This window comes from Neovison vison, chromosome 5, assembly GCF_020171115.1.
Source record: "Neovison vison isolate M4711 chromosome 5, ASM_NN_V1, whole genome shotgun sequence".
NCBI classification, from domain to species: domain Eukaryota; kingdom Metazoa; phylum Chordata; class Mammalia; order Carnivora; family Mustelidae; genus Neogale; species Neogale vison.
In genome coordinates this window covers 71,060,090-71,081,609 of record NC_058095.1, presented here as the reverse complement: position 1 = coordinate 71,081,609, position 21,520 = coordinate 71,060,090, and the positions used below count along the sequence as shown (strand labels likewise).

The 21,520-nt window shown below is 42.8% G+C and overlaps 1 protein-coding gene across 1 annotated transcript in view; it reads right to left on the bottom strand.

Annotated features, from left to right (window-relative positions):
* Positions 1 to 2,902: 2,902 nt before the first annotated feature.
* The window catches only part of LOC122907395 (multidrug and toxin extrusion protein 2-like), a 67,000-nt gene continuing 48,382 nt past the window's right edge, over positions 2,903 to 21,520 (bottom strand). Inside the window, exons 11-17 of the mRNA XM_044250278.1 lie at positions 21,175 to 21,283; positions 20,527 to 20,602; positions 12,537 to 12,606; positions 11,084 to 11,216; positions 5,323 to 5,417; positions 3,840 to 3,894; positions 2,903 to 3,548 (exon numbers count right to left, since the gene is read on the bottom strand). Of these exons, the coding sequence (XP_044106213.1) occupies positions 3,310 to 3,548; positions 3,840 to 3,894; positions 5,323 to 5,417; positions 11,084 to 11,216; positions 12,537 to 12,606; positions 20,527 to 20,602; positions 21,175 to 21,283 (777 nt within the window). The 3' untranslated portion in view covers positions 2,903 to 3,309. The remainder of the gene's footprint in view (positions 3,549 to 3,839; positions 3,895 to 5,322; positions 5,418 to 11,083; positions 11,217 to 12,536; positions 12,607 to 20,526; positions 20,603 to 21,174; positions 21,284 to 21,520) is intronic.

Genomic DNA, 21,520 nt, shown 5'->3' with positions numbered 1-21,520 from the left:
CCGGCTGGTGGAAGAGGCGGCGAACGTCAAATCTTTTAAAGGGCCTGTGTGTCTCTGGACTGTACCTACTCTTCCTGAATGATTCTGCTTCCCTCTATCCCCTAGGATGACAGAAGGATACAGGGGTCTACGTGGGTATTTCATTTCTCCTTGTAGAAGGCTGGCGGGGCTGGAGTTTACTTCTTTCCCTCCCACCAACTTAGGTTCTGATAAAACCCAAGGTAGTTGGCCTCTGGTAAAAGTTTCCCTTGAAGGTAGGCTTTGGTTGAATAGCACAGAATGCCCTGGGCATATTTTTCAGTGGTTCCATTTCCCTCACCTCCTACAGAAGCATGGGAGGATTTTTCTCTGATCTCTGAGAACCTGATGGGGCCCTGAAGATGAAATTCATGGGATTTTATGGGGCTCACCTAAGACGAAACCCCCTTGAAATTTTTAACTCTTCAGCTTGTCTGCATTAAGCCTCCAGCAACTTGTCAGTTTCAGTTCCAGTTTTCCTGTTCCTGGCTCCAGCCACCTCTGCTCTGGTAAGCTGTATCTGTCCATCTCTTCAGCTTCTGGTGAAGAAGTTATCTTTGTGACCTCAGTTCTCTGAGGGATCTAGCAAGAGGAGTTAATGGTTCGGTCAGCTGTTCTCCTTTTGTTATTGTGACATCCAAGCGCCCAAGGTTTCTGATCAAGAGCGTCTAAAGCCCTTGAGATTTCCTGAGGTGAGAGGAGCATCTTTTGTTATGCATGATGAGGCCTTTTAACCTTGCCCAAGCTTATGCTAAGAAAGTCATTCTTGATGGGCCCCTGGATAACTTCAGGATGGGGAACCGTCCGCTGAAAGACCAACAGGAGATTAGAGGGTTGGCACTTGCTGCCCCGCCCCCCAACCTCCAGCAAGGGAAGAGTGACTGGAGAGGAGTCCAATCACCAATGGCCAGTGGCTCAAATCAATCGCACTCTCTAATGGAACCTTCGAAAAAGCCTCTAAGCAACAGGATTTGTAGCGCTTCTGGACTGGTGAGCACATGGGGAAGCCGGGAGGGTGACCTGCCCAGAAGGGGGGTGGGACCTCTGAGCATCATCACCACTTGTCCCTTCTCCTGTGCATCCCTTCCATTGAGCTCTTCCTGAGTTGTATCCATCATAATAAAACAGTAGCCATATGTCAAGCATCTTCCCAAGTCCTGTGAGCTATTCTAGCAAATTGTCGAATCCAAGAATGGGGCCCTGAAACCCACCCCCCCAGCTGACAGCTGGTCAGTCAGAAAAATTTGGGTGGGCATGGACTTGCAATTGGGATTCTCAAGTTGGGGTCAGTCTTGTGGATCTGAGCCCCTAAGCCTCAACCTGGGGTGTGACACAAACTCTGGGTACGTAGCGTCAGAATTCAATGGAATCATCAGACTTCCAGCTGGTGTTGGGAGATTTGGAGAATCAGTTGTTTGCCTAGAAGATCCACACATATTTGGTGTCACATGTGACAGAGAAGAAATAAGTTCTAGAACTCTTGCTTGCCTGAGAATTCTTGATGACCTCCAACCTCCTGACATGTCACGCTGGAAACAAAGTCTTCTATTTTGTTTTTAAATTCTTCCATAATGTTTTTAGATTCCCAGAGTACTTAACGTTTTTTTTTCTTATTACCTGGCAATGGATTTTTAAGATATGATAACAAAAGCAGAAACAAAAAAAGAAAAAAATAGATGAACTGGGCTTCATCAAAATTAGAAATTTTCTGGGCACCTGGGTGGCTCAGTCAGGTAAGCATCTACCTTTGGTTCAGGTCATGATCTCAGAGTCCTGGGATCAAGCCCCACCTCAGGCCCCCTGCTCGGTAGGGAGTCTGCTTTTCCCTCTCCTCTGCCCTTCCCCTGCTTGTGCACTCTCTCTCTCTAATAAATAATTAAATAAAACATTTTTAAAAAAGATTTTACTTATTTATTTGACAAAGAGAGACAGCACACAAGGGGGGGAGGGGCAAGCTGAGGGAGAGGGAGAAGCAGGCTCCTCGCTGAGGAGGAGCCTGATGTGGGGCTCGATCCCAAAACCCTGAGATCATGACCTGAGCTGAAAGCAGATACTTAACCCACTGAGCCACCCATGTGCCCCAAATAAAACCTTTAAAAAAACCCAATAGTTTAGGGCGCCTGGGTGGCTCAGTGGGTTAAGCTGCTGCCTTCGGCTCAGGTCATGATCTTGCGGTCCTGGGATCAAGTCCTGCATCAGGCTCTCTGCTCAGCAGGGGGCCGGCCTGCTTCCCTTCCTCTCTCTCTGCCTGCCTCTCTGCCTACTTGTGATCTCTCTTTGTCAAATAAATAAATAAAATCTTAAAAAAAAAACAATAGTTTAAAAACAAACAACAGAAAATCACAAATGTACTAAATGTACAAAATGCTACTGAATTATACACTTTAACTGGTTAATTTTATGTTATGTGAATTTTAGCTCCAAAGTTTTCCTAAATGTTTCATTCTAGAGCTTCCTGTTATAGATCATGGTTGCAGTATTTGGGGTTATCCCTTTGAGGATGTAAGTCCTCTTTATCCTATAAAGTCTTGGTTTCTTTTCAGTTGCCTTCTTGTATTACTGTTTTTTCACAGCTGTCTGGTCATCATCCTAGGCTTGTTCTCATTTCAGAGAAAGAGATGAAAACCCAATGGGGACAGTGGTCACTTGGTGGGCTTAGTGGAGGAGATCCTCAATATTAGGGTTTGTTTGTTTGTTTGTTTTTAGTATTCTCTATTTGGATTGCTCAAACTCCCCATAAAGGCTTAAAACCCTGCTGGGAGAGGGCCACATTTGGGGACCTGAGCAGCAGAAGACAGCACAGATTGATTCTTTAATACAAAAGTTGCCACAAAAATGTGTTTGAAGGCCCAAAACTAAAAGTTAGCATTTTGATAGCTTTTATAGCCTCAAATATCATTAGCACACATTTTCAGCTTTAAGGTGTTTAATTTTATAAAAGCTTATATGGTCATACCTGAGATAGGACTTGAACACGCACTTAATACATACCCACTGGTAAGAGTAAATACACTAACAGAGAAATACAAACAAAGCTGTTCAGCAATCAGTTTTACAGGGCAATGAACTTTCCTGAAAGAAGGAAGACATTCAACATAAGAGCACAGAACACTTCCAGCAGGGACAATCAAATTTACAGATTTACAAGCCATGATATAGTTAACGTCTGGGAGAAACTTAGAATTCCACCTCTGGCCTTGATCTCTACGAGGACACCACAGATTCTTGGGACAACTCAGACGACATGGAACAATCATGTCTAGTCTGTGGGATGGTGCTAATGCTTCTATTTTAGCCACGGTCATTGAAGACCCTTACTAAAATGCCTGCTAAAAGAATGGCAATAGCGACAGCTAGAGCTATTCCACGATAGAAAATCAACTGTCTTCCTGTCAGGACATCCTCGATGGTCGAAGCGGTGTACTGGCTGCTTTCGTCTAGGACCATTAGTTGGAAGATCTGGCTCTCGGGTGTGAGGACATCAGGCAGAACCGCTCCATCAGTTACTTCTTTCTCCAAGACAGGTAGATCTGATGGCAGAGGACAGTAGCATATATACCCTTATGTACAGGGTTCAGTAAAGAGATATTATGGGAAGTTCCCTAAGGACACGCTCAGCAATGACCATCAATTATTGGCTGGTATTATGTGAAAGTACATTGAGAACATTTCACAGGAGAACCCAGCGTTGATCTCCCAATTAGTAGGGCAGGGACAAGATTATTACACAAGAGAGCAGGATCTCATAACTAATTAACTGTGGCTACACTAAATTTCAGCCTCATGAGGCAGATCAAGGCCACTAGACTGTGCTCTGTTACCTGCTGGTGACGGCGTGGTCTCTTTGATCCCCTTCAGCCCAGCTCGGACCTGTGCCTGAAAATAAGCGTCACAGAAGCCAATGAAGTGTACATCAAGTTGGGCGAGTATTCTCTTGTTAAAATTTCACTCGAGCTACAGATGGAACCACTCCTAATGAGCTCTAACATTGGGGCGCCTGGGTGGCTCAGTCGGTTAAGCATCTGCCCACGGCTCAGGGCATGATCCTGGGGTCCTGGGATCGAGTCCCGCATTGGGCTCGCTACCCAGTGGGGAGTCTGCTTCTCCCTCTGCCCCTCCCCCTGCTCGTGCTTCTCTCCTGCTCTCTCTCTCTCAGATAAATAATCTTTAAAAAAAAAAAAAAGAGCTCTAACACCTAGCACCGTCCTTTCTGGTCCTGAAAACACCAATGACCATAGAATGTGACCCTGGATAACCACTATTCTCCCCAGTGCTCAGCTCACAATCATAATGTAAAAGGCAACTTGTGCCTGTAGTTGCAAATTTCATATTTTTCTTGCACTGCACATTTCAGTGTTCCTAAGCCCTGCTATAAGAAATAAAGTCTAAAGACGAATGGTGTTATCATATAAAGGATGGTTATGGCCCAGCTGAATGTCCGGTACTACTTCCTCCTTCCATACGTCACACTAAGGTAGGAAAGACACCATATATCACAAGTAGGAAAACCAAAGGCATGTGAACCCGAGAGGCAGGACACAAAATTGAAGCAGGGGTGCTTTGTGCACTAAATTCAGCCCCTGTCTCCCGATCAGTAACACATCCCCTACCTGTCATCCATCTCATCTTGACAATAAACACAGCTCACAAGTTGCACCCAGAGAGGCCCGTACAGTCGGATCCCGTTCCTCTACCCGGAGGTTATGGCTCTTCCCCCAAGCATTCCTCACTGATCCCAGATCCTCAGCATGCTGTCTTTTAGGAAAACGTGGACCAAAAATGTTTCTAAAAAGAGGCCTAGGGGCGCCTGGGTGGCTCAGTGGGTTAAAGCCTCTGCCTTCGGCTCGGGTCTTGATCCCAGGGTCCTGGAATTGAGACCCACATCGGGCTCTCTGGTTGGCAGAGAGCCTGCTTCTTCCTCTCTCTGCCTGCCTCTATCTCCTTGTGATTCTCTCTCTCTCTCTCTGTCAAATTAAAAAAATAAAAATAAAAATAAAGAGGCCTAAACACAGATAATTCTGTATAATCAGGATAAAAAAACTACTGTTTTTATACTAAAACGACAAAATATTTTCTAAGCTAATTCCTCATTTGTTGTTGAACCCTAGTGAGTAGATACTGAACTCATGGAACAAAGAAGAAAACATGCTGAAACGTGCTGTCTTTCTGCCCCGAACTCACATTAGACACTTGCCATGAAATGAAGCAGTTATGCTGCAAATGGCCTCCTTAGCATTTAACCTTCAGGTTCCTCACAGAGCCATGGGACCGAGAAAGAGCCACCCTTCTAGAAGATGCTGTTACCTGCTCGGCAGCTCTCTTCCAGTTCGTCCTGCAGATGAGCACCAGATAGAAAAGGGCTTGAAAGAAAACACAGATGATCAATCCAGACCAGAGACCTACGGATACAGGATGAGAATCATGGCTTAGGTGTTCTTCCATTATGTTCTGTCATCGTTCACATTCTTCCAAGACAACTTCAGCTAAAATAACTTCCTGTGGTGCCTGGATGGCACAGTGGGTTAAAGCCTCTGCCTTCAGCTCAGGTCATGATCTCAGGGTCCTGGGATCGAGCCCCGTGTCGGGCTCTCCGCTCAGCGGGGAGCCTGCTTCCCCCTCTCTCTCTGCCTGCCTCTCTGCATACTTGTGATCTCTCTCTCTCTCTGTCAAATAAATAAATAAATAAAATCTTTAAAAAATAAAATAAAATAACTACCTTAAAAATTTACAGAATTATGGGGCACCTGGGTGGCTCAGTGGGTTAAGCCGCTGCCTTCGGCTCAGGTCATGATCTCTTGTCCCAGGATCGAGTCCCACATCGGGCTCTCTGCTCAGCAGGGAGCCTGCTTCCTCCTCTCTCTCTGCCTGCCTCTCTGCCTACTTGTGATCTCTCTCTGTCAAATAAATAAATAAAATCTTTTAAAAAAAATTTACAGAAGTATAGACTGGCACTCAAGTTTACACTGATCGATCACAGCAGTCACTCTGGCAATAAACAGTCAAAACAACACAGAACTGTTGGCTGCTTATACGCTGATTTAACAAATATGTACTGGCTTCTTTGTGGCAGGTCGGGTTTTGAGGGCTGGCAACACAGAGTGGAACAGGCTGGCGAGATCTGGGCCCTCCTAGAGCTTACACGCTACTAAGGGAGACAGAAAACAGGCAAGGCTACAAACGTGCCAGCTGGAAGGGTGAGAAGGGCTACGGAAACCACTGAACAGAGAGCTGCAACAGTGACCCACAGCCCAGAGTCCAAGAGAAGGGCAGCGGCTCTCACTATGGGGGGGGGAGGGGAAGTGGCTGTGACAGCTCCAGGACAGGCCCGGCCAACAGAGGTAGAAGAAGGCCCAGGCCCAGGGGAAACCAACTGTCCTGTGGACAAGTTTACTGAGAATATAAATGGATCCTTTCAAAAAAAAGAAAAAAGATGAAAACAATGCCTATTCACCTGTGAAACTATTTAAGCTAGTTAAATGTCCATTACATACCAAAGTGGATGTAAAATATCCACTCGTATGTCAATAGTTCCGCTACAAAGCTGGCTGCTTTGGTGAGAGATGGAATCTGGCAGAGATTGTCAATTAGTCCATTCATTCATTCATTCATTCATTCCACGTCCGGGGCCCCACACTGGCAAAGGCACACGGACGCCAGTCCGATGTGGATTCCTCATAATGAAACAAAACTGGAATTTAAGCAAACTCCTCAGAATTAAACAAAACTTCTCTTCCGTTCAGAAGCAGGTGGACTGACATCCCTTTGAGGGAGTGATTCTATTCCTAGGAATCCATCCTGAGGGAAGAGTCAGGGAACTTAGTAATTCACACACCTAGGAGGCTCAGCACAATCTTATTTATAAAGAGAAGCAATTTATTTATTTAATTACTTACTTACTTATTTAATATTTTATTTATTTATTTGGCAGAGAGAGAGCACAAGCAGGGGGCTGCAGAGGAGGGAGAAGCAGGCTCCCCACTGAGCAGGGAGCCCCCGGGGCACGGGAGCCTGCTTCTCCCTCTCTCTCTGTAGCTCCCTCTGCTGTTCTTTCTGTCCCTCTCTGTCAAATAAATAAATAAAATCTTAAAAAATACATAAATAACGAGAAGCAATTTAAATGTCCACTGTCAGGAAGCATTGAAGAAATGATACAAGGGAGTAATGTAGGGGTACTAAAAACCATGTCTGTAACATCGAATGGGAGGAAATTATATAGTCAGTATAACCCTACATCTGTGAATAATAGAAAAAACACTAACATAAAATAATACATTGAATGCCTCTGCTGTTCTAGCTCAGCAGGGTAACTAAAGGTAATTTAATTTTCTGTGTGTTTTAAGCATTTCCCCAAATTTCCATACCATTAAAGTAAAATTTTAATAATTTAAAAGGACTTTTGAACAAATCTGAGCACCTACTAAGTACAATGGTAAAAAGCTTCTTAGTGAACAAAGAAAGGCAAATCACTTTTTCTAAAGAAGCATTAGATTCTACTAAGAGAGAGGTTTTAGCATTTATTTTTTTTAAGTGAAGGAGAATTATAAAACCCTAGCAGCTTATTGAGGAGGACAGGGGCTCTCCCAATTTAGGTAAACAGTATTTCCCAGGGGTTTAAGGCAGTGTTTGGTGGCACTACGAGACAGTAATAAACATTTGGCAGGTGTGTGTCCCAAACAGAGAATGACAAAGTCCAGCTTGACATTAATAGGCCACACAAAAGGCCCCCAGGCATGAAAAGAGAGATGACATTGAAGATAGTTATCCTTTAGGCCGCCAAGTAATGTTTCTTAAAAAGTCAAGATAAGAAACTAAGCACCTTTCTATGTGGACACAGGAAGGCTTTTACGACAACTGCAAGATTAAAATTTCACAGACAACTGGGGTAGATTCAAAATTTTTACATGGAAAAACGTACTGATTGGATGCAGAACTAAACCTACTTGACTACATTCTACAGCATTTAGTAAGTCCTCTAATTAGACTATTTTTTCACTAAAAAAATAAAATTCAAGGCACTTGGGTGGCTCAGTGGGTTTAGCCTCTGCCTTCGGCTTGGGTCATAATCCCAGGGTCCTGGGATCGAGTCCCACATCAGGCTCTCTGCTCAGCGGGAAGCCTGCTTCCTCCTCTCTCTCTCTCTCTCTCTCTCTCTGCCTGCCTCTCTGCCTACTTGTGATCTCTGTCTGTCAAATGAATAAATAAATAAAATCTTTTAAAAAATGGTGTTGGGGAAACTGTATAGCCACATGAAAAAGAATGAAACTAAACCACTTTTTTATACCATACACAAAAATTAACTTAAAATGGAGTACAGACCTAAATGTGAAACCCCCAAACCATAAAACTCCCAAAAGAAAACATAAGCAGTAATCTCTTAGACATATTTATGGATGTATCTCCTTAGGCAAGGAAAACAGAAACGAAAAACTATTGGGACTACACCAAAATAAAAAGCTTTCACACAGCAAAGGAAATCATCAAAAAGGCAAAAAGGCAATCTACCTTTGGGAGATTGGGAGAAGATATTTGCAAATGCTGTATCTGATGAGGGGTTAATACCCAAAATATATATAAAAACAAGTCATATAACTCAACTCCAAAAAACAAATCTGATTAAGAAATGGTCAGAGAACCTGAATCAACGTTTTTTCCAAAGACTTACAGATGGCTAAAAGACACGTGAAAATATCACTAATCAAGAGGGAAATGCAAATCAAAGTTATCAGATATCACCTCACACCAGTCAGAGTGGCTAGTACAAGAGAGACAAGAAATAAAAAGTGTTTTCAAAGATATGAAGAAAAGAGAACCTTGAGGAACCTGGGTGGCTCAGTCGGTTAAGCACCTGCTTTTGGCTCAGGTTGTGATCCCAGGGTCCAGAATCAAGCCCCACATCAGGCTTCCTGCTCAGCGAGGTGCCTGCTTCTCCCTCTCCCTCTGCCCCTTCCCCTACTCGTGCACGCACTCTCTCTCAGTCTCAAATAAATAAATACAAATCTTAAATTAAAAAAGGGGGAACCTCATACACTGTGGGTGGGAATGTGGATGTGTGTAGCCACTTAGGGAAATAGTATGAAGGTTCCTCAAAGAAATTAAAGGAGGGGCACATGGGTGTCTCAGTGGGTTGAGCCTCTGCCTTGGGCCCAGGTCGTGATCTCAGGGTCCCGGGATGGAGCCCCGCATCGGGCTCTCTGCTCAGCGGGGAGCCTGCTCCCCCTCACCTCTTTCTCTGCCTGCTGCTCTGCCTACTCATGATCTCTCTGTCTCTCTCTGTTGAATAAATAAATAAATAAAATCTTTAAAAAAAAAAAGAAATAAAAGTAGAACTACGACATGATCCAACAATCCTGCTTCTGGGTATTTACCCAAAGGAAATGAAAATACTATTTCAAAAAGATATATATATAGATAGATGGATAAATACATATACATATACATTCATCCCTATATTTATTACAGCATTGTTGATAATAACCAAGATATAGAAGCAACCCAGTGTCCATCAATAGATGGATGGATAAGGAAAATGTGGTCCATATATGCAACGGAAAATTATTCAGGCATTAAAAAGAATGAAATCTTGCCATTTGCAACAGCATGGATAGAGCTAGAGTAATTTAATGCAAAGCAAGATAAGTCAGTCAAAGACAAATACCATATGGTTTCACTCAAATGCGGAACTTAAGAAACAAAACAAAGAAGCAAAGGAAAAAAAAGAGAGACAAACTAAGAAAGTGACCCTTAACTAAAAGAACTAAGATGGGGGATATTGGGGGAAAGAGGGAACTAGGTGATGGGGATTAAAGAGGACACTTATCTTGATAAAATAAAATGTAAAAAATTAGAAATGGAGAAAAATTATTTCTAATTACATATGACATGATCCTATATATAGAAAATATTTTTAAAAATCCACACATTAAAAAATACTACAGCTAATAAATTCCATAAACTTAGATCAACACACAAAAATCAGTTGTATTTTAATATGCCATAACAATCTGAAAAGGAAATTAAGAAAATAATTCTATTCACAATTGTATCCAAAAGAATAAATCTAACCAAGGAAATGGATAACATGGAAAATTACAAAACATTGACTGGAAGAAGTTAAAGACCTAAATAAATGGAAAGACATTCTGTGTTCATGGATTGGAGGACTTATTGTTAAGATTCCATTATTTTCTCCTAAGCAATGTACAGATTCAATCTAGATAAAAATTCAAATTTTTTGGTGCAAAAATGGAAAACCTGACCCTCAAGTTCATATGGAATTCCAAGAATCCTCAAATAGCCAAAACAAAATTTAAAAAGAATATAGCTGGAAGGCTTACACTCCCTGATCTCAAAAATTATTTTGCAGCTACAGTAATCAAAACAGAGTGGTGCTGGTACAAGCCAGACATAGACACTAGTGGAGTAGAAGAGAGAGTCCAGAAATAAGCTCATACATCTATGGCCAACTAATTTTCAACAAGTGTGCCAAGATCATTCAGTGGGGAAAGAATGTTTTTCAATAAATGGTGTTCGCTTCACCTAGGTAATTCATCATGTTTCAGGTCTGAGGCTAATGCAGGACTACCTTAGGTAAGCCCGTTCTGGTAACTCTGTCCTCCAACTTATGATAGGTGCTCACAGGGCCAAGGTCTTCTCTCCTGCTGTACTGAACCCAAATGTTGTACTGAACTGGGTAATTAATTAATCCTGGCCTCATCCTGAGGGCACAGATCATGTCTACTTTGTTCAAGACTGCATTTCCAGTGTTGTACACAGGAAAATAAGGCTGCTTTGTATCTCAAGCAGTTTTTCTTAATAAGACAGATGAGACTTGAGGTTGATCACTGAAGAATCAAAAACATAGGGCGCCTGGGTGGCTCAGTGGGTTAAGCCGCTGCCTTCGGCTCAGGTCATGATCTCAGGGTCCTGGGATCGAGTCCCGCATCAGGCTCTCTGCTCAGCAGGGAGCCTGTTTCCCTCTCTCTCTCTGCCTGCCTCTCCATCTACTTGTGATTTCTCTCTGTCAAATAAATAAAATCTTTAAAAAAAAAAAGAAGAAAAAACATACCTATTGTCCCAAGTTTAGCAGCAAACATCAAAGATACTCCAATGGGAAAACCGAAAACATAATAACCAACAGCATTCAAGATAGCACCGATCTTTTGTTTCCCTGTACCTCGAAGGACTCCCCCGCAGGTGCCCTAAAGAGAAGAATACCAAAACCAACACAGAAATCATTTACCTGTCATCACATCAAGTTTGGAATACTACGTTAATATATCACAAGTTTGGATATGGTCAAACAGCTCCATCTGAAAACAAGAACTGAACATTATGTAAGAGATAGAGAAAAAGGTTACGCTTTTGAGGTTACGTTAACAACAATATACTACAGCAACTTTCATTAGAAACCCACCAGATAACGTTATTTAAATCTTTATTTTAAAATATTCTGTGGCGCGCCTGGGTGGCTCATTCGGTTAAACGCCGGACTCTTATTTAGGCTCAGGTCATGATCGTAGGGTTGTGGGATAGAGCCCTGCATCAGACTCCACCCTCGGCATGGAGTCTGCTTAAGTTTCTCTCTCCCTCTGCCCTTCCCCACCAAATAAACAAATGATTTTTTTAAAAATATCTTATTTCAGAGAGAGAGAGAGGGCACAAGCAGGGGAGACAGGCCAAGGGAGAGGGAGAAGCAGGGAGCAGGGAGCCTGAGGTGGGGCTCCATCCCAGGACAATGGGATTAAGACCTGAGCCAAAAGCAGAAGCTTAACCAGCTGAGACACCCAGGCACCCCATGAATAAATCTTTTTTTTTAAAGCATATGTTAAAAAATGTAGAGGTTCATTGATGGATATCTTAGCAGAAACCAGTCTGATATCATGGCTGAAAAATATTAATGTGACCATGCACTTCAAAAATGCCCAGAACCAGAGTGGTGACGATCGTCCTGCTCTCTTCCACATTATTCTTAACACAGCCAGTGCTCAATATGAGTACCACATCTTCAGAGGGATGTGAACAAACAGAGGAAATTCCCTGGGGGGAAGAGCAAGATGGCAAATGTACCTAGAAATCATCTCATGAGGGCTAATTGCTGAAACTGGGAGTAAGCCTCAAGGCATCGTTCTGGGGTACAGAAGCAGGGTCTTCAAATACCTACATATCTCTAGCAAATCAGCCTAGGGAAGGACTTTTTAGTGGTCAGAATGAACCCAAAGGTGGCCTGGCCTACCTTGGCCAATACAGCAGAATCACCTTGGCCAATACAGCAGAATCAGATGACTCGGATGTCACATGGGCATTTAGCCCCCAGACAAAGAAGAGGTTGGGTAACTCTGGTTTCTTCTACCTTGGGATGCTACACTAGGGTACCCTGTCTTTCCCGCAAATGGCTAAGAATGCCTGAAACAAGCGATCTCTCTTCTCAAAGATGATATCAGAGATGTTTAATTCAAAAGTTAGAAACACAAAACACATTTTGCCTTGTGTGTTAGAGTTAAATCACTCCAAGTACTCACTGCGAGTGCATCAAATAGATGAAAGGGAGCGAAAATCGGCATCACTTGGCTCACAAGGTAAATAATATCTCTGTTGGAAAAAAAGAAAGTAGTCAGTGACCCAAAGATCACACATAAGCAGAGTACTAATTAACCACAGACCTTACGAACCTAACAAATTAATCAGGTAATTCAGTGAAAACACTACTTTTCTATTGGACAAAACAAGTACACAATAAAGCCTCACTAACATAAGTTTTATAAATTAGAATTTAGGGTAAAAGGGACAAAGTCTAGGCTGCCACTACAGAGGATAATTGTTAAAGTTTTGTTTATGAGTGTAAAAATGTGCAGGTTGGAAAAAAAGGTTTCAGCCTGTGTATAGTAATCTTCCTCTGTGAATGAGAGTCTTCCTCAAAACTGTAGAGTGGAAAGTCAGTGTTCATATAGGAAAGATGTGCCTCCTCATGTGTCCTCTGAAGTCTGATTATGGTGGGAGATTGGCTTGGGGAGGGACTACAGGGAGGGTGGTGCTGGGATTTTGGAGAGAGACATAGCAGAGTTGGAGGTGACTAAGATTGTGCACAACGGGACCAATGAGGTTGCAATACATGAGACAGGCTATCATGCTCTCCTGCTTCCCTACCATTCACCCTAAATGGGAAGACTGGAGGTCAACAGGTACCATCACTATGGTCTGCGGTCTGACCTCTCACCAGGAGCGACCTCTTCGGAATAGACCCATAGGACTACAAAGTGACCTCCTGTGTACACGATCTTTACTAATCAAAATAACAATGTGGTCTTTCATTCAAACACAGGCATTAACCCAGTGTTCACCAGACAAGAAAATCCACAACAAAAAAGGAAAGACCAAAATGAGGGTTCAGAATAGCTGATACGAAGAGCTGACATTTCTTTTTTTTTTTTAATTTTAGTTATTTATTTGATAGAGAAATCACAAGTAGGCAGAGAGGCAGGCAGAAAGACAGGGGGAAGCAGGCTCCCCGCTGAGCAGACAGCCTGATGCGGGCCCGATCCCAGAACCCTGAGATCATGACCTGAGCTGAAGGCAGAGACTTAACCCACTGAGCCACCCAGGCACCCCAAGAGCTGATATTTCTTTAGCAAACACAGAACGCATGGAATAAAAGGAGCAAATGGGAAAAAAAAATGTAATGAGAAAGATGAACACTAAAAGAAAAAAATTCTATTTAAGGACCAGATAATGGAATAGACATGGATAAACTCTAATTTCAATTTCAAAGATAAAGCTGAGGAAACATGCCAAAACACAGAGATAGAAAACAAGAGAAAAGAGGAGATTCAGATTAATCCATAAGTTCTACCATTTATAGAAATTTCCCAGAACTAAAGAAAAATCCAGTACTTCAGACTGAAAGTCTATAAAGTCCATGCTGAATAAAAGAAAAAGGATTCACCTATACCTAAGCACATCCAAGGAGAAAAAGACTGAGAGATTTCCAGAAAAAAAAAATCCTCCTTCAAAAGAGTAAGAGTCAGATTAGTACAAAAAGTCTATATCCAGATGATATCATGGTAGATGGTGGAATAGGAAGCTCCAAGAATCATTCCTTTTACCAGAAAAATTCTTGAACTGGCAAGAAATACCAAAACCAACCATTTTCAGAACTCTGGAGTCTAGCTGAAAACTTGCAGCAAGAATGCCTGATGAACAAAGAGCCTAGTAAATATCCATGAATTTTGGTATTTTACGAGTAGCTACCATTTCCCAGTCCCTGGTCCAGTAACAGACAACTATAGGGATGGCTCCCTGCATTCCTGATGGGGACAACTGGTGGCTTGTTGGACAATAAGGATCTTTTCCTCCAAAAATCAGAGTTGCGTGTTTTGCACTCCTTGGCAGTCCACTACGGAACTGGCAGAGAAGCTGGTCACTGTCTTAACGCCTCTGGGCCGAAGTGGCTTCCCACGCAGCGCCTGTCAAATCATTTAGAGAGACAGAACTTTTAAAACATATTTCTTTTCTCATTGGAATAAGACATTTAAGGAAATCAGTCAGGCCAATGGATGACCGAGGCGATAAGAAGATACCACACTTGACAGGGAAAACAGTCTTTGTAAAAAGTGGTTTGGAAAATCACTATACAAATGGACAACTGCGGAACAGCAATAAGAACAAGCAAGAACAGCAATGCCTAAGGAAAGAGGAGAACCCGATTTCCAGAATTATCTCATTACAACATTACAATATTCAAAATATAATTTCAACAAAAGTATAACAAACATACAAAAGAGGGGCCCATTCACAGGTAAAAGATAAATTGTCAAACACTAGCAAATATTGTCAGAATCAATTTTTTCAGAACTCTGGAAATTAATCAAAGGCTTTCAGTGACCTGGGAAGTGCTTCTTCAAAAATAGCTGATGAATCTTGGCAAGAACGGTGAGTTTTGTGATGTTTTAACCAACCTTAGTACCATCCCCTGCTGCCAGCTCAGCTGTAAGCTTGAAAAATAACAGCCCATATTTACAAGACTGGAGAAGGAAGAATGAGTTGAACTTTTTCAAAGCTTCATTCTCAAAGAACAGCTGTTTTGCAGATAGACCAACCTGTCTAGTTGTTCTTTAGAAGATCCTACTTGAAAGGCTCTTTCTTTCAGTTGACTCAAACTCACCCAGTGCTAATGCTGATCTCTGAGAGATGTTTGACAAAAGTCTCTCCAGGTAAATGTTTTAGCTGCTGCTGCCTGAAGCAACAGTTAAGAGCTGGCACAAACAACAGACTAACCAAGAAGCTTGGTAGGAAAGTCTGGGCAATGAGACAGCAGCAGTGGCTTTGAAAGCTCTGATATATTCCTGGGAATCTAGAAGGTCAGAACCATGCTTATGATTGTGCACATGCTCAGATAAGGCCAAGGCTCTCGTCTCTGGCTGAGCTTGAGGCTTGCGCAAGCAGGAAATGAGGGGTTAAGCCCAAGTTGTATTGGCCTGAGTGTTGAAGATATGCCCTGACCCATGCATAGAGGGCCCCTCAACAAAGAGTAGGCCATGTCTGGGCTGTAAGTATCTAAGGAGATCTTTGTCCAATTAAGTAGCTGATCTTATGCCAGAGACTTTAACGACCATACTTGCTTAACCAAAAATACAGACTTTACCAAACTAGTTCATAAGTCACTAAGCAAACAACAGCAAATAGCAAAAACAAAAAACTTTGGGGAAGGGGAGGTCTGGTTTCCAGAACTGCCACATTATAATATAAAAAGTGTCAAGTTTTCAATGAAGTCATGAGTAATGTAAAGAAATAAGAAAGTAGGGCCAATATACAGAAGGGGGAAAAGCAATTAATAAAACTTGTCTCTGAGGAAGCCCAGGCTTTGAATTCACTTAGAAAAAAACCCCTTAAATCAGCAAATTTTAAATATTTTCATGGAGTTTTAAACAACTGTATTTCAAGAACTAAAGGAAAGCATGAGAATAATATCTCATCTAGTAGATACCATCAATGAAGAGACAGACATTAAAAACCATGGAGTTGAAAAGTACAAAAACTTATGGGGCACCTGGGTGGCTCAGTTGGTTGGGTGACTGCCTTAGGTTCGGGTCATGAATCTGGAGTCCCGGGATCGAGTCCTGAATTGGGATCCCAGCTCTGTGGGGAGTCTGCTTCTTCCGCTGACCTCTCTCCTCTCATTCTCTCTCTCTCTCTCTCTCAAATAAATAAATAAATAAATAATCTTAAAAAAAAAAAAAGAAAAGTACAAAAACTTAAATGAAAAATTCAGTAGATAGCCTCAACAGTAGATCTGAGCTGGCAGAAGGAAGAATTCAGTGAACTGAAGATGGGATCATCGAGATTATTCTGTTTGAAGAACAGAATGACAAATAAATGAAGAAAAATGAACAGAGATGCAGAGACCCATTGGAACACCAAGTGTATGAACACACACACGTGATGGTAGTTCCAGAAGGTGAGGAGAAAAAAAGCAGCAGAAAAAAAAAATTTTTTTTGAAACAGAATAGCTAAAAACTTTGATATAAGATATGAATCTACACATCAGGAAACTCAACAAAAAAACAAACAGGATAAACTCAAAGTAAAGGCAAGCTCATTTGCTGAGAGTGACAGCCAAGGGTGGTAAGGAGGGATCAACTGTTTGAGGAATGTAGACAAGGTCTACTATGGACTGTAGGGATGGACAGTGAAATGATCAAAGAAATGCAGATAGATGGTGCTGAGGGTCTACTTGTGGTTGGTGGTCTTAAGTTTCTAGTGGAACTGATGCATCCTCTTATGTGACTTTTCCAAAATGATCAGTTACTGCTATAGAAAATTTGCAACTGGATTCTTCCAGGGTGGGGGTTCTGCCATATAGGAGGGTCAAAGGAATTTAGATTACTAGCAAGAGAGTTACTAAAGTAATGGCATCTAAGTTATCTAAGTAGAGAAGTAAAGGTAGGAAGGTCGTGATGGATTGAAAATAAATGCAAGGTCAAAGGTGTCAACACACTGGAGGGCCACACGTTTGACGAACCCTCTTAAAAGTAGGTTGGAAGGGACGCCTGGGTGGCTCAGTTGGTTAAGCAGCTGCCTTCGGCTCAGGTCATGATCCCAGCGTCTTAGTATCGAGTCCCACATCAGGCTCCTTGCTCGGTGGGGAGCCTGCTTCTCCCTCTGCCTCTGCCTGTGCTTGCTCTTTCTCCCTCTCTCTCTGACAAATAAATAAATAAAATCTTTAAAAAAAAAAAAAGTAGGTTGGAAGGACTGGGGTTGTAACCAATTGCAGGACTGGAGATGGGACAGTTCTATGTAATGACAAAGTCCAAAGTATGCCCATGGGAGAGTATGACTAGAGTAGGGCAGATAAGGTTACTGAGGTGAGGACTAGGGCATTAGAGTGAGCATCGGACAATGATGGCTCACCCACGTAGATGCTAAGTTCACCCATAATGCTGGCAGGACTTCCGGCTAAAGAGGAAGATTATAATGAAGATGCCAGAGTTTTACATAAAAGAGGAGAAAATGGAAATATAAAAGTATATATCACATGTTCAGATGCCAGAAGCTGAAAAAGATGGGAAATACTGTCACTGACAGAACTGGGAACCAAAAATGCCATGATGAGTCAAAAAGTAGTAACGATCAATAGGGACAAATGTAGGACGCTGCACTTGGGCCCAAGACGACAACCACATGAAGGGTGGGTGGGAATGTTGGGGCTGATTAGGGGCACACTGGCAATCAGCTCAACATAGTGTAATGTAGCCACCAAAAACTCAATACTTCTCTAGCAGTCCATCAGGCAGAATGAGGTAGAATGAGATAGAATGGGAAAAGTTCTGCTCTAAATTGGTGGTAACCAAGAGCACTGTCTTCAGGTGTGTGTGAATTCAAGATGGCGGGACTCAAAATAACATTCCACAAGAAATGGCTGAAGAAATTATACATGTCTACCATGGAGAAGACTGCAGATCATAAAAGCCTCCTTCAAACAGCTGTAGAGCCGTTAACTCGGAGTTAGACTTAGATTCTCACAAGCAGAGAACTGGAGTAACTGGTGACAGTTAACAGTGGGGAAGGGTAAGTTTCAGATCAAAATAAGAAGGGTGTCCTGAGAACCAAAGCTGCCTTGGGAGACAGCAATTTCCTTGTTGCTGAGGTTATAAAAATGTAAGCTGGACTACTTGGTGAGGATCTTTTGTTGGAATCCCAATGTCAGGTGGGTGATTGTATCAAATAGCCTTTTAGATGCCTTTAATCCTAAAATTTACTAAATTTGGAAAGTTTTTTGTCATTATTTCTTCCAGTGTTTTTATCAGTCCCCAGTTGTCTCTCCTCTGCTTTGAGAACTCTAGTTTTATTTAGGTCATTTATGGCTCACTGATGCTCCATTCGTGTTTTTCTAGACTTTCTTCTCTCCCCATTTCATGGAGGATATGTGCTATCTCTCTATCTTCAAGTTCACTTCTCTTCTACAGTGTCCACTCTGCTATTATCTCATCCAATCTATTTTCGTCTCACTTTTTTCCCAGCTCTGTAAATTCAACTTGTTTTAAAAATCCTTGATGAATTACGTTAACATGCTCATGTTTTCTTCCAACTTCTTGAAAATACAAAACGGGGTTACAAAAACTTTTAGTATCCCTGGGCACTAACTGTATGTATCACCCATTTCATCCCTGGGTCTGTTTCCTTGATTGGTGTGTCTTCTCATTAAGGATTTCGGTTTCTTGCTTTTTTGTATGCCTCATCACTTTTGAATGGATACAGATGCTTTGTAAGTTTGAGTTTCTTGGGTACAACCTAGTCTTGTACTAGTTTAAATATTCCTGAGGCGTGATGCAGTTAAGTTCTGGGACCCGGTTAAATTTCTGGAAGATAGTTTGATCCTGTAAGGTTTGCCTTTAGTTTAGTTGGGTGGCACCAGGCCAGCCTTCCTCCTAGGGCTAATTCTCCTCCACTGTCAAGGCAAGATCCGTATGAGAACTCCACCAGCTGTCCCGTGTGATGAAGTTTGTTTGCTCTGGCTGGTGGAAGCACAAATTCTTCTCGGCCCTTCATGAGTCGCAGGGGTTGTTTTGCCTTCGATGTTCAGAAGATTTTCTCTTAGCCTAGTCACAACCTCACATGCGTGCACAGCTCAGCGATTAGCTGAAGACACAAAGGTGACCCGCTGTAGTTCTCCACACCTCTCTCTGGGAGCTCTCTCCCCTCTGGCACTCTGCTCTAGTCATGTGGCCTCCCCAAACTCGTACTCCATTCCTTCAGCCCGGGAGAGGGAGAGGCTTTGCCAGGTTCCCTCCCCATCGGGGCTGTGGCCTGGAAATTCCCTTGGGGTAAGCTGGAGCAGTCATAGGGTTCTCTTTGTTTCTTCTCTCAGGAATTACTATTCTGTGCTGCGTGTTGTCCAACGTCTGAGAACCATTTGAAAATATATATACTTTGCCCAGTTTTTTAGTTATTTAAAGCAGGAGAGTGACCCCAGTCCCTACTATTTCACCTGACCATCTCCTCAGTCCTAAGATTTTTTTTTAAGACTTTATTTATTTATTTGACAGAAAGACAGAGATCACAAGCAGGCAGAGAGGCAGACAGAGAGAGATAGGGAAGCAGGCTACCCGCTGAGCAGAGAGCCCAATGCGGGGCTCGATCCCGAGCCGAAGGCAGAAGCTTAACCCACTGAGCCACCCAGGTACCCCAGTCCTAAAATTTTATAAGAATACTTCAGGACGCCCGGGTGGCTAGGTTGGTTAAATGTCCGCTTTCTGCTCAGGTCATGATCCCAGGGTCCCGGGATCGAGTCCCGCATCAGGCTCTCTGCTCATTTTCTCCCTCTGTCCCTGCCCTACCCTCTGCCTGTGCTCTCTCTCATGCTCTCTCTCAAAATAAATAAATAAAATATTTAAAAATTAAATAAAACAAACCAAGAAAATGAAAATAAGAGAGCACACTTGGAAGCAGTAAAACTGAATTTCTTCAGAGAACTAATCTGAGGCAACCAGTGCAAATTACTGAAGCCTTATCATACAGAGGATCTGATTGATTCAAACGACCCTTCATTATATCAAAATAATTGTGCAAACATGTCATTACAGAAAATACTGTAAAATTCAACCTAAGTTTGAGTTAGTGATCTATGCTAATTCTGCCTTTTGGATTCAGGCTTGCATGGTATCTCTGTGCTCTGCCCTGGGTGGGGGGTGCGCTTCCAGGGATGAAGACGCCCCATGTGCTTTTTCTGGGTGTCTCAGAGCCAAACCAGCACTGAACACAAGAAAAACCCCACTCAGGCTCGATAACTGAAGAAACAGGGTCTTGGAGGAATGGGAATGGGGAGTGGTTACCATGGGCTTCCTTCACCCAGATTCATCCAAATTTAGTAACCGTGGTTCTCACTCCGGCTATACTGCGGATTTTCCTGTTGAGGGAGAACAGTACTCACCTCTTAGAACTAGGAAAGTACACTGGGGGAAAAAAAATCAAGCAAGCATAAAACAGAAAACATATCTCGAGAAGACGAGTACACACCTGTCACTGGTAAATATGTAGGCAACCACATCCTTCAAAGCTGCGAGTAAAACACCCACCACGAGTGCGCAAATGCCTGGAATATACAGAAGAAGCATCCAGAAGTGAAAATTCCCCCGAGGGTAATAAATCCTAGATCTGGACCCTCAGGAGATGGTTGTGTCAAGGATGTAGGAAATGTGATAGTTTGAAGAGTTTCTTCTTCCTGTCTGTGAAAAGAGCCAAGGTGGTCAAACGACTCTGACTGCTTTTTCAAAGGCAGATTCACAGGAAAGACGTCAGTAAGAGGCCAGGCCAACCAGAATCTTCTCTAACTGGTCAGATGCCACAACGTTAAAGCCACTAGAGGAGGCCAGGATCCAGGAACACGGAGAAGGGGTCACCCAGACTTTGGTCAGAAAACAAGCCTGCTGGTGATAACAACTGAAAAATTCTTCAGCAGTACCAAGCGTAACATTATGTCGTTGGTACCAAAGGACAGGAAATCATAAGGAGAACTTTCATTTAACTGGGTAAACTTGAAAGAGCGTGAGGAATACTTCAGTTGAGTTTATACGGGTAAATCGATCCCCAAGAGAAGTTCCGATGTGTGTGTGTTAACTGACAATACCCAGTAGGGCGCCGGAGGGAGGCAGTGCTTGGACTCACCAGCGCAGAGGACAACGGTGACGCTGGAGTGCCGGGCCTGCTCAGCATTCCCCGCGCCCAGGGCATTGCCCACGCGGACACTGGCCGCCACACCAAAGCCAAGGGGCAGCTGAGAAGAAACAATCACAAATCATAAGAGGTCAGGGGGCCTGAGACTTAGAATATTAGGGCCCCGGAGTCCAACTGCATGGGAACCCAAGAGAGAGAGTAATCTGTGTTCTAGAACTGGTTCTATTACATCCAAGCCATGGGAGCATAACCAAACCGCCCAGTCCCCCTCACACCCCACCTCTTCGTTGCTGAAACAAACTAGTCGCTCCCCCAACTGCCCCCTGGATCAAGTCCA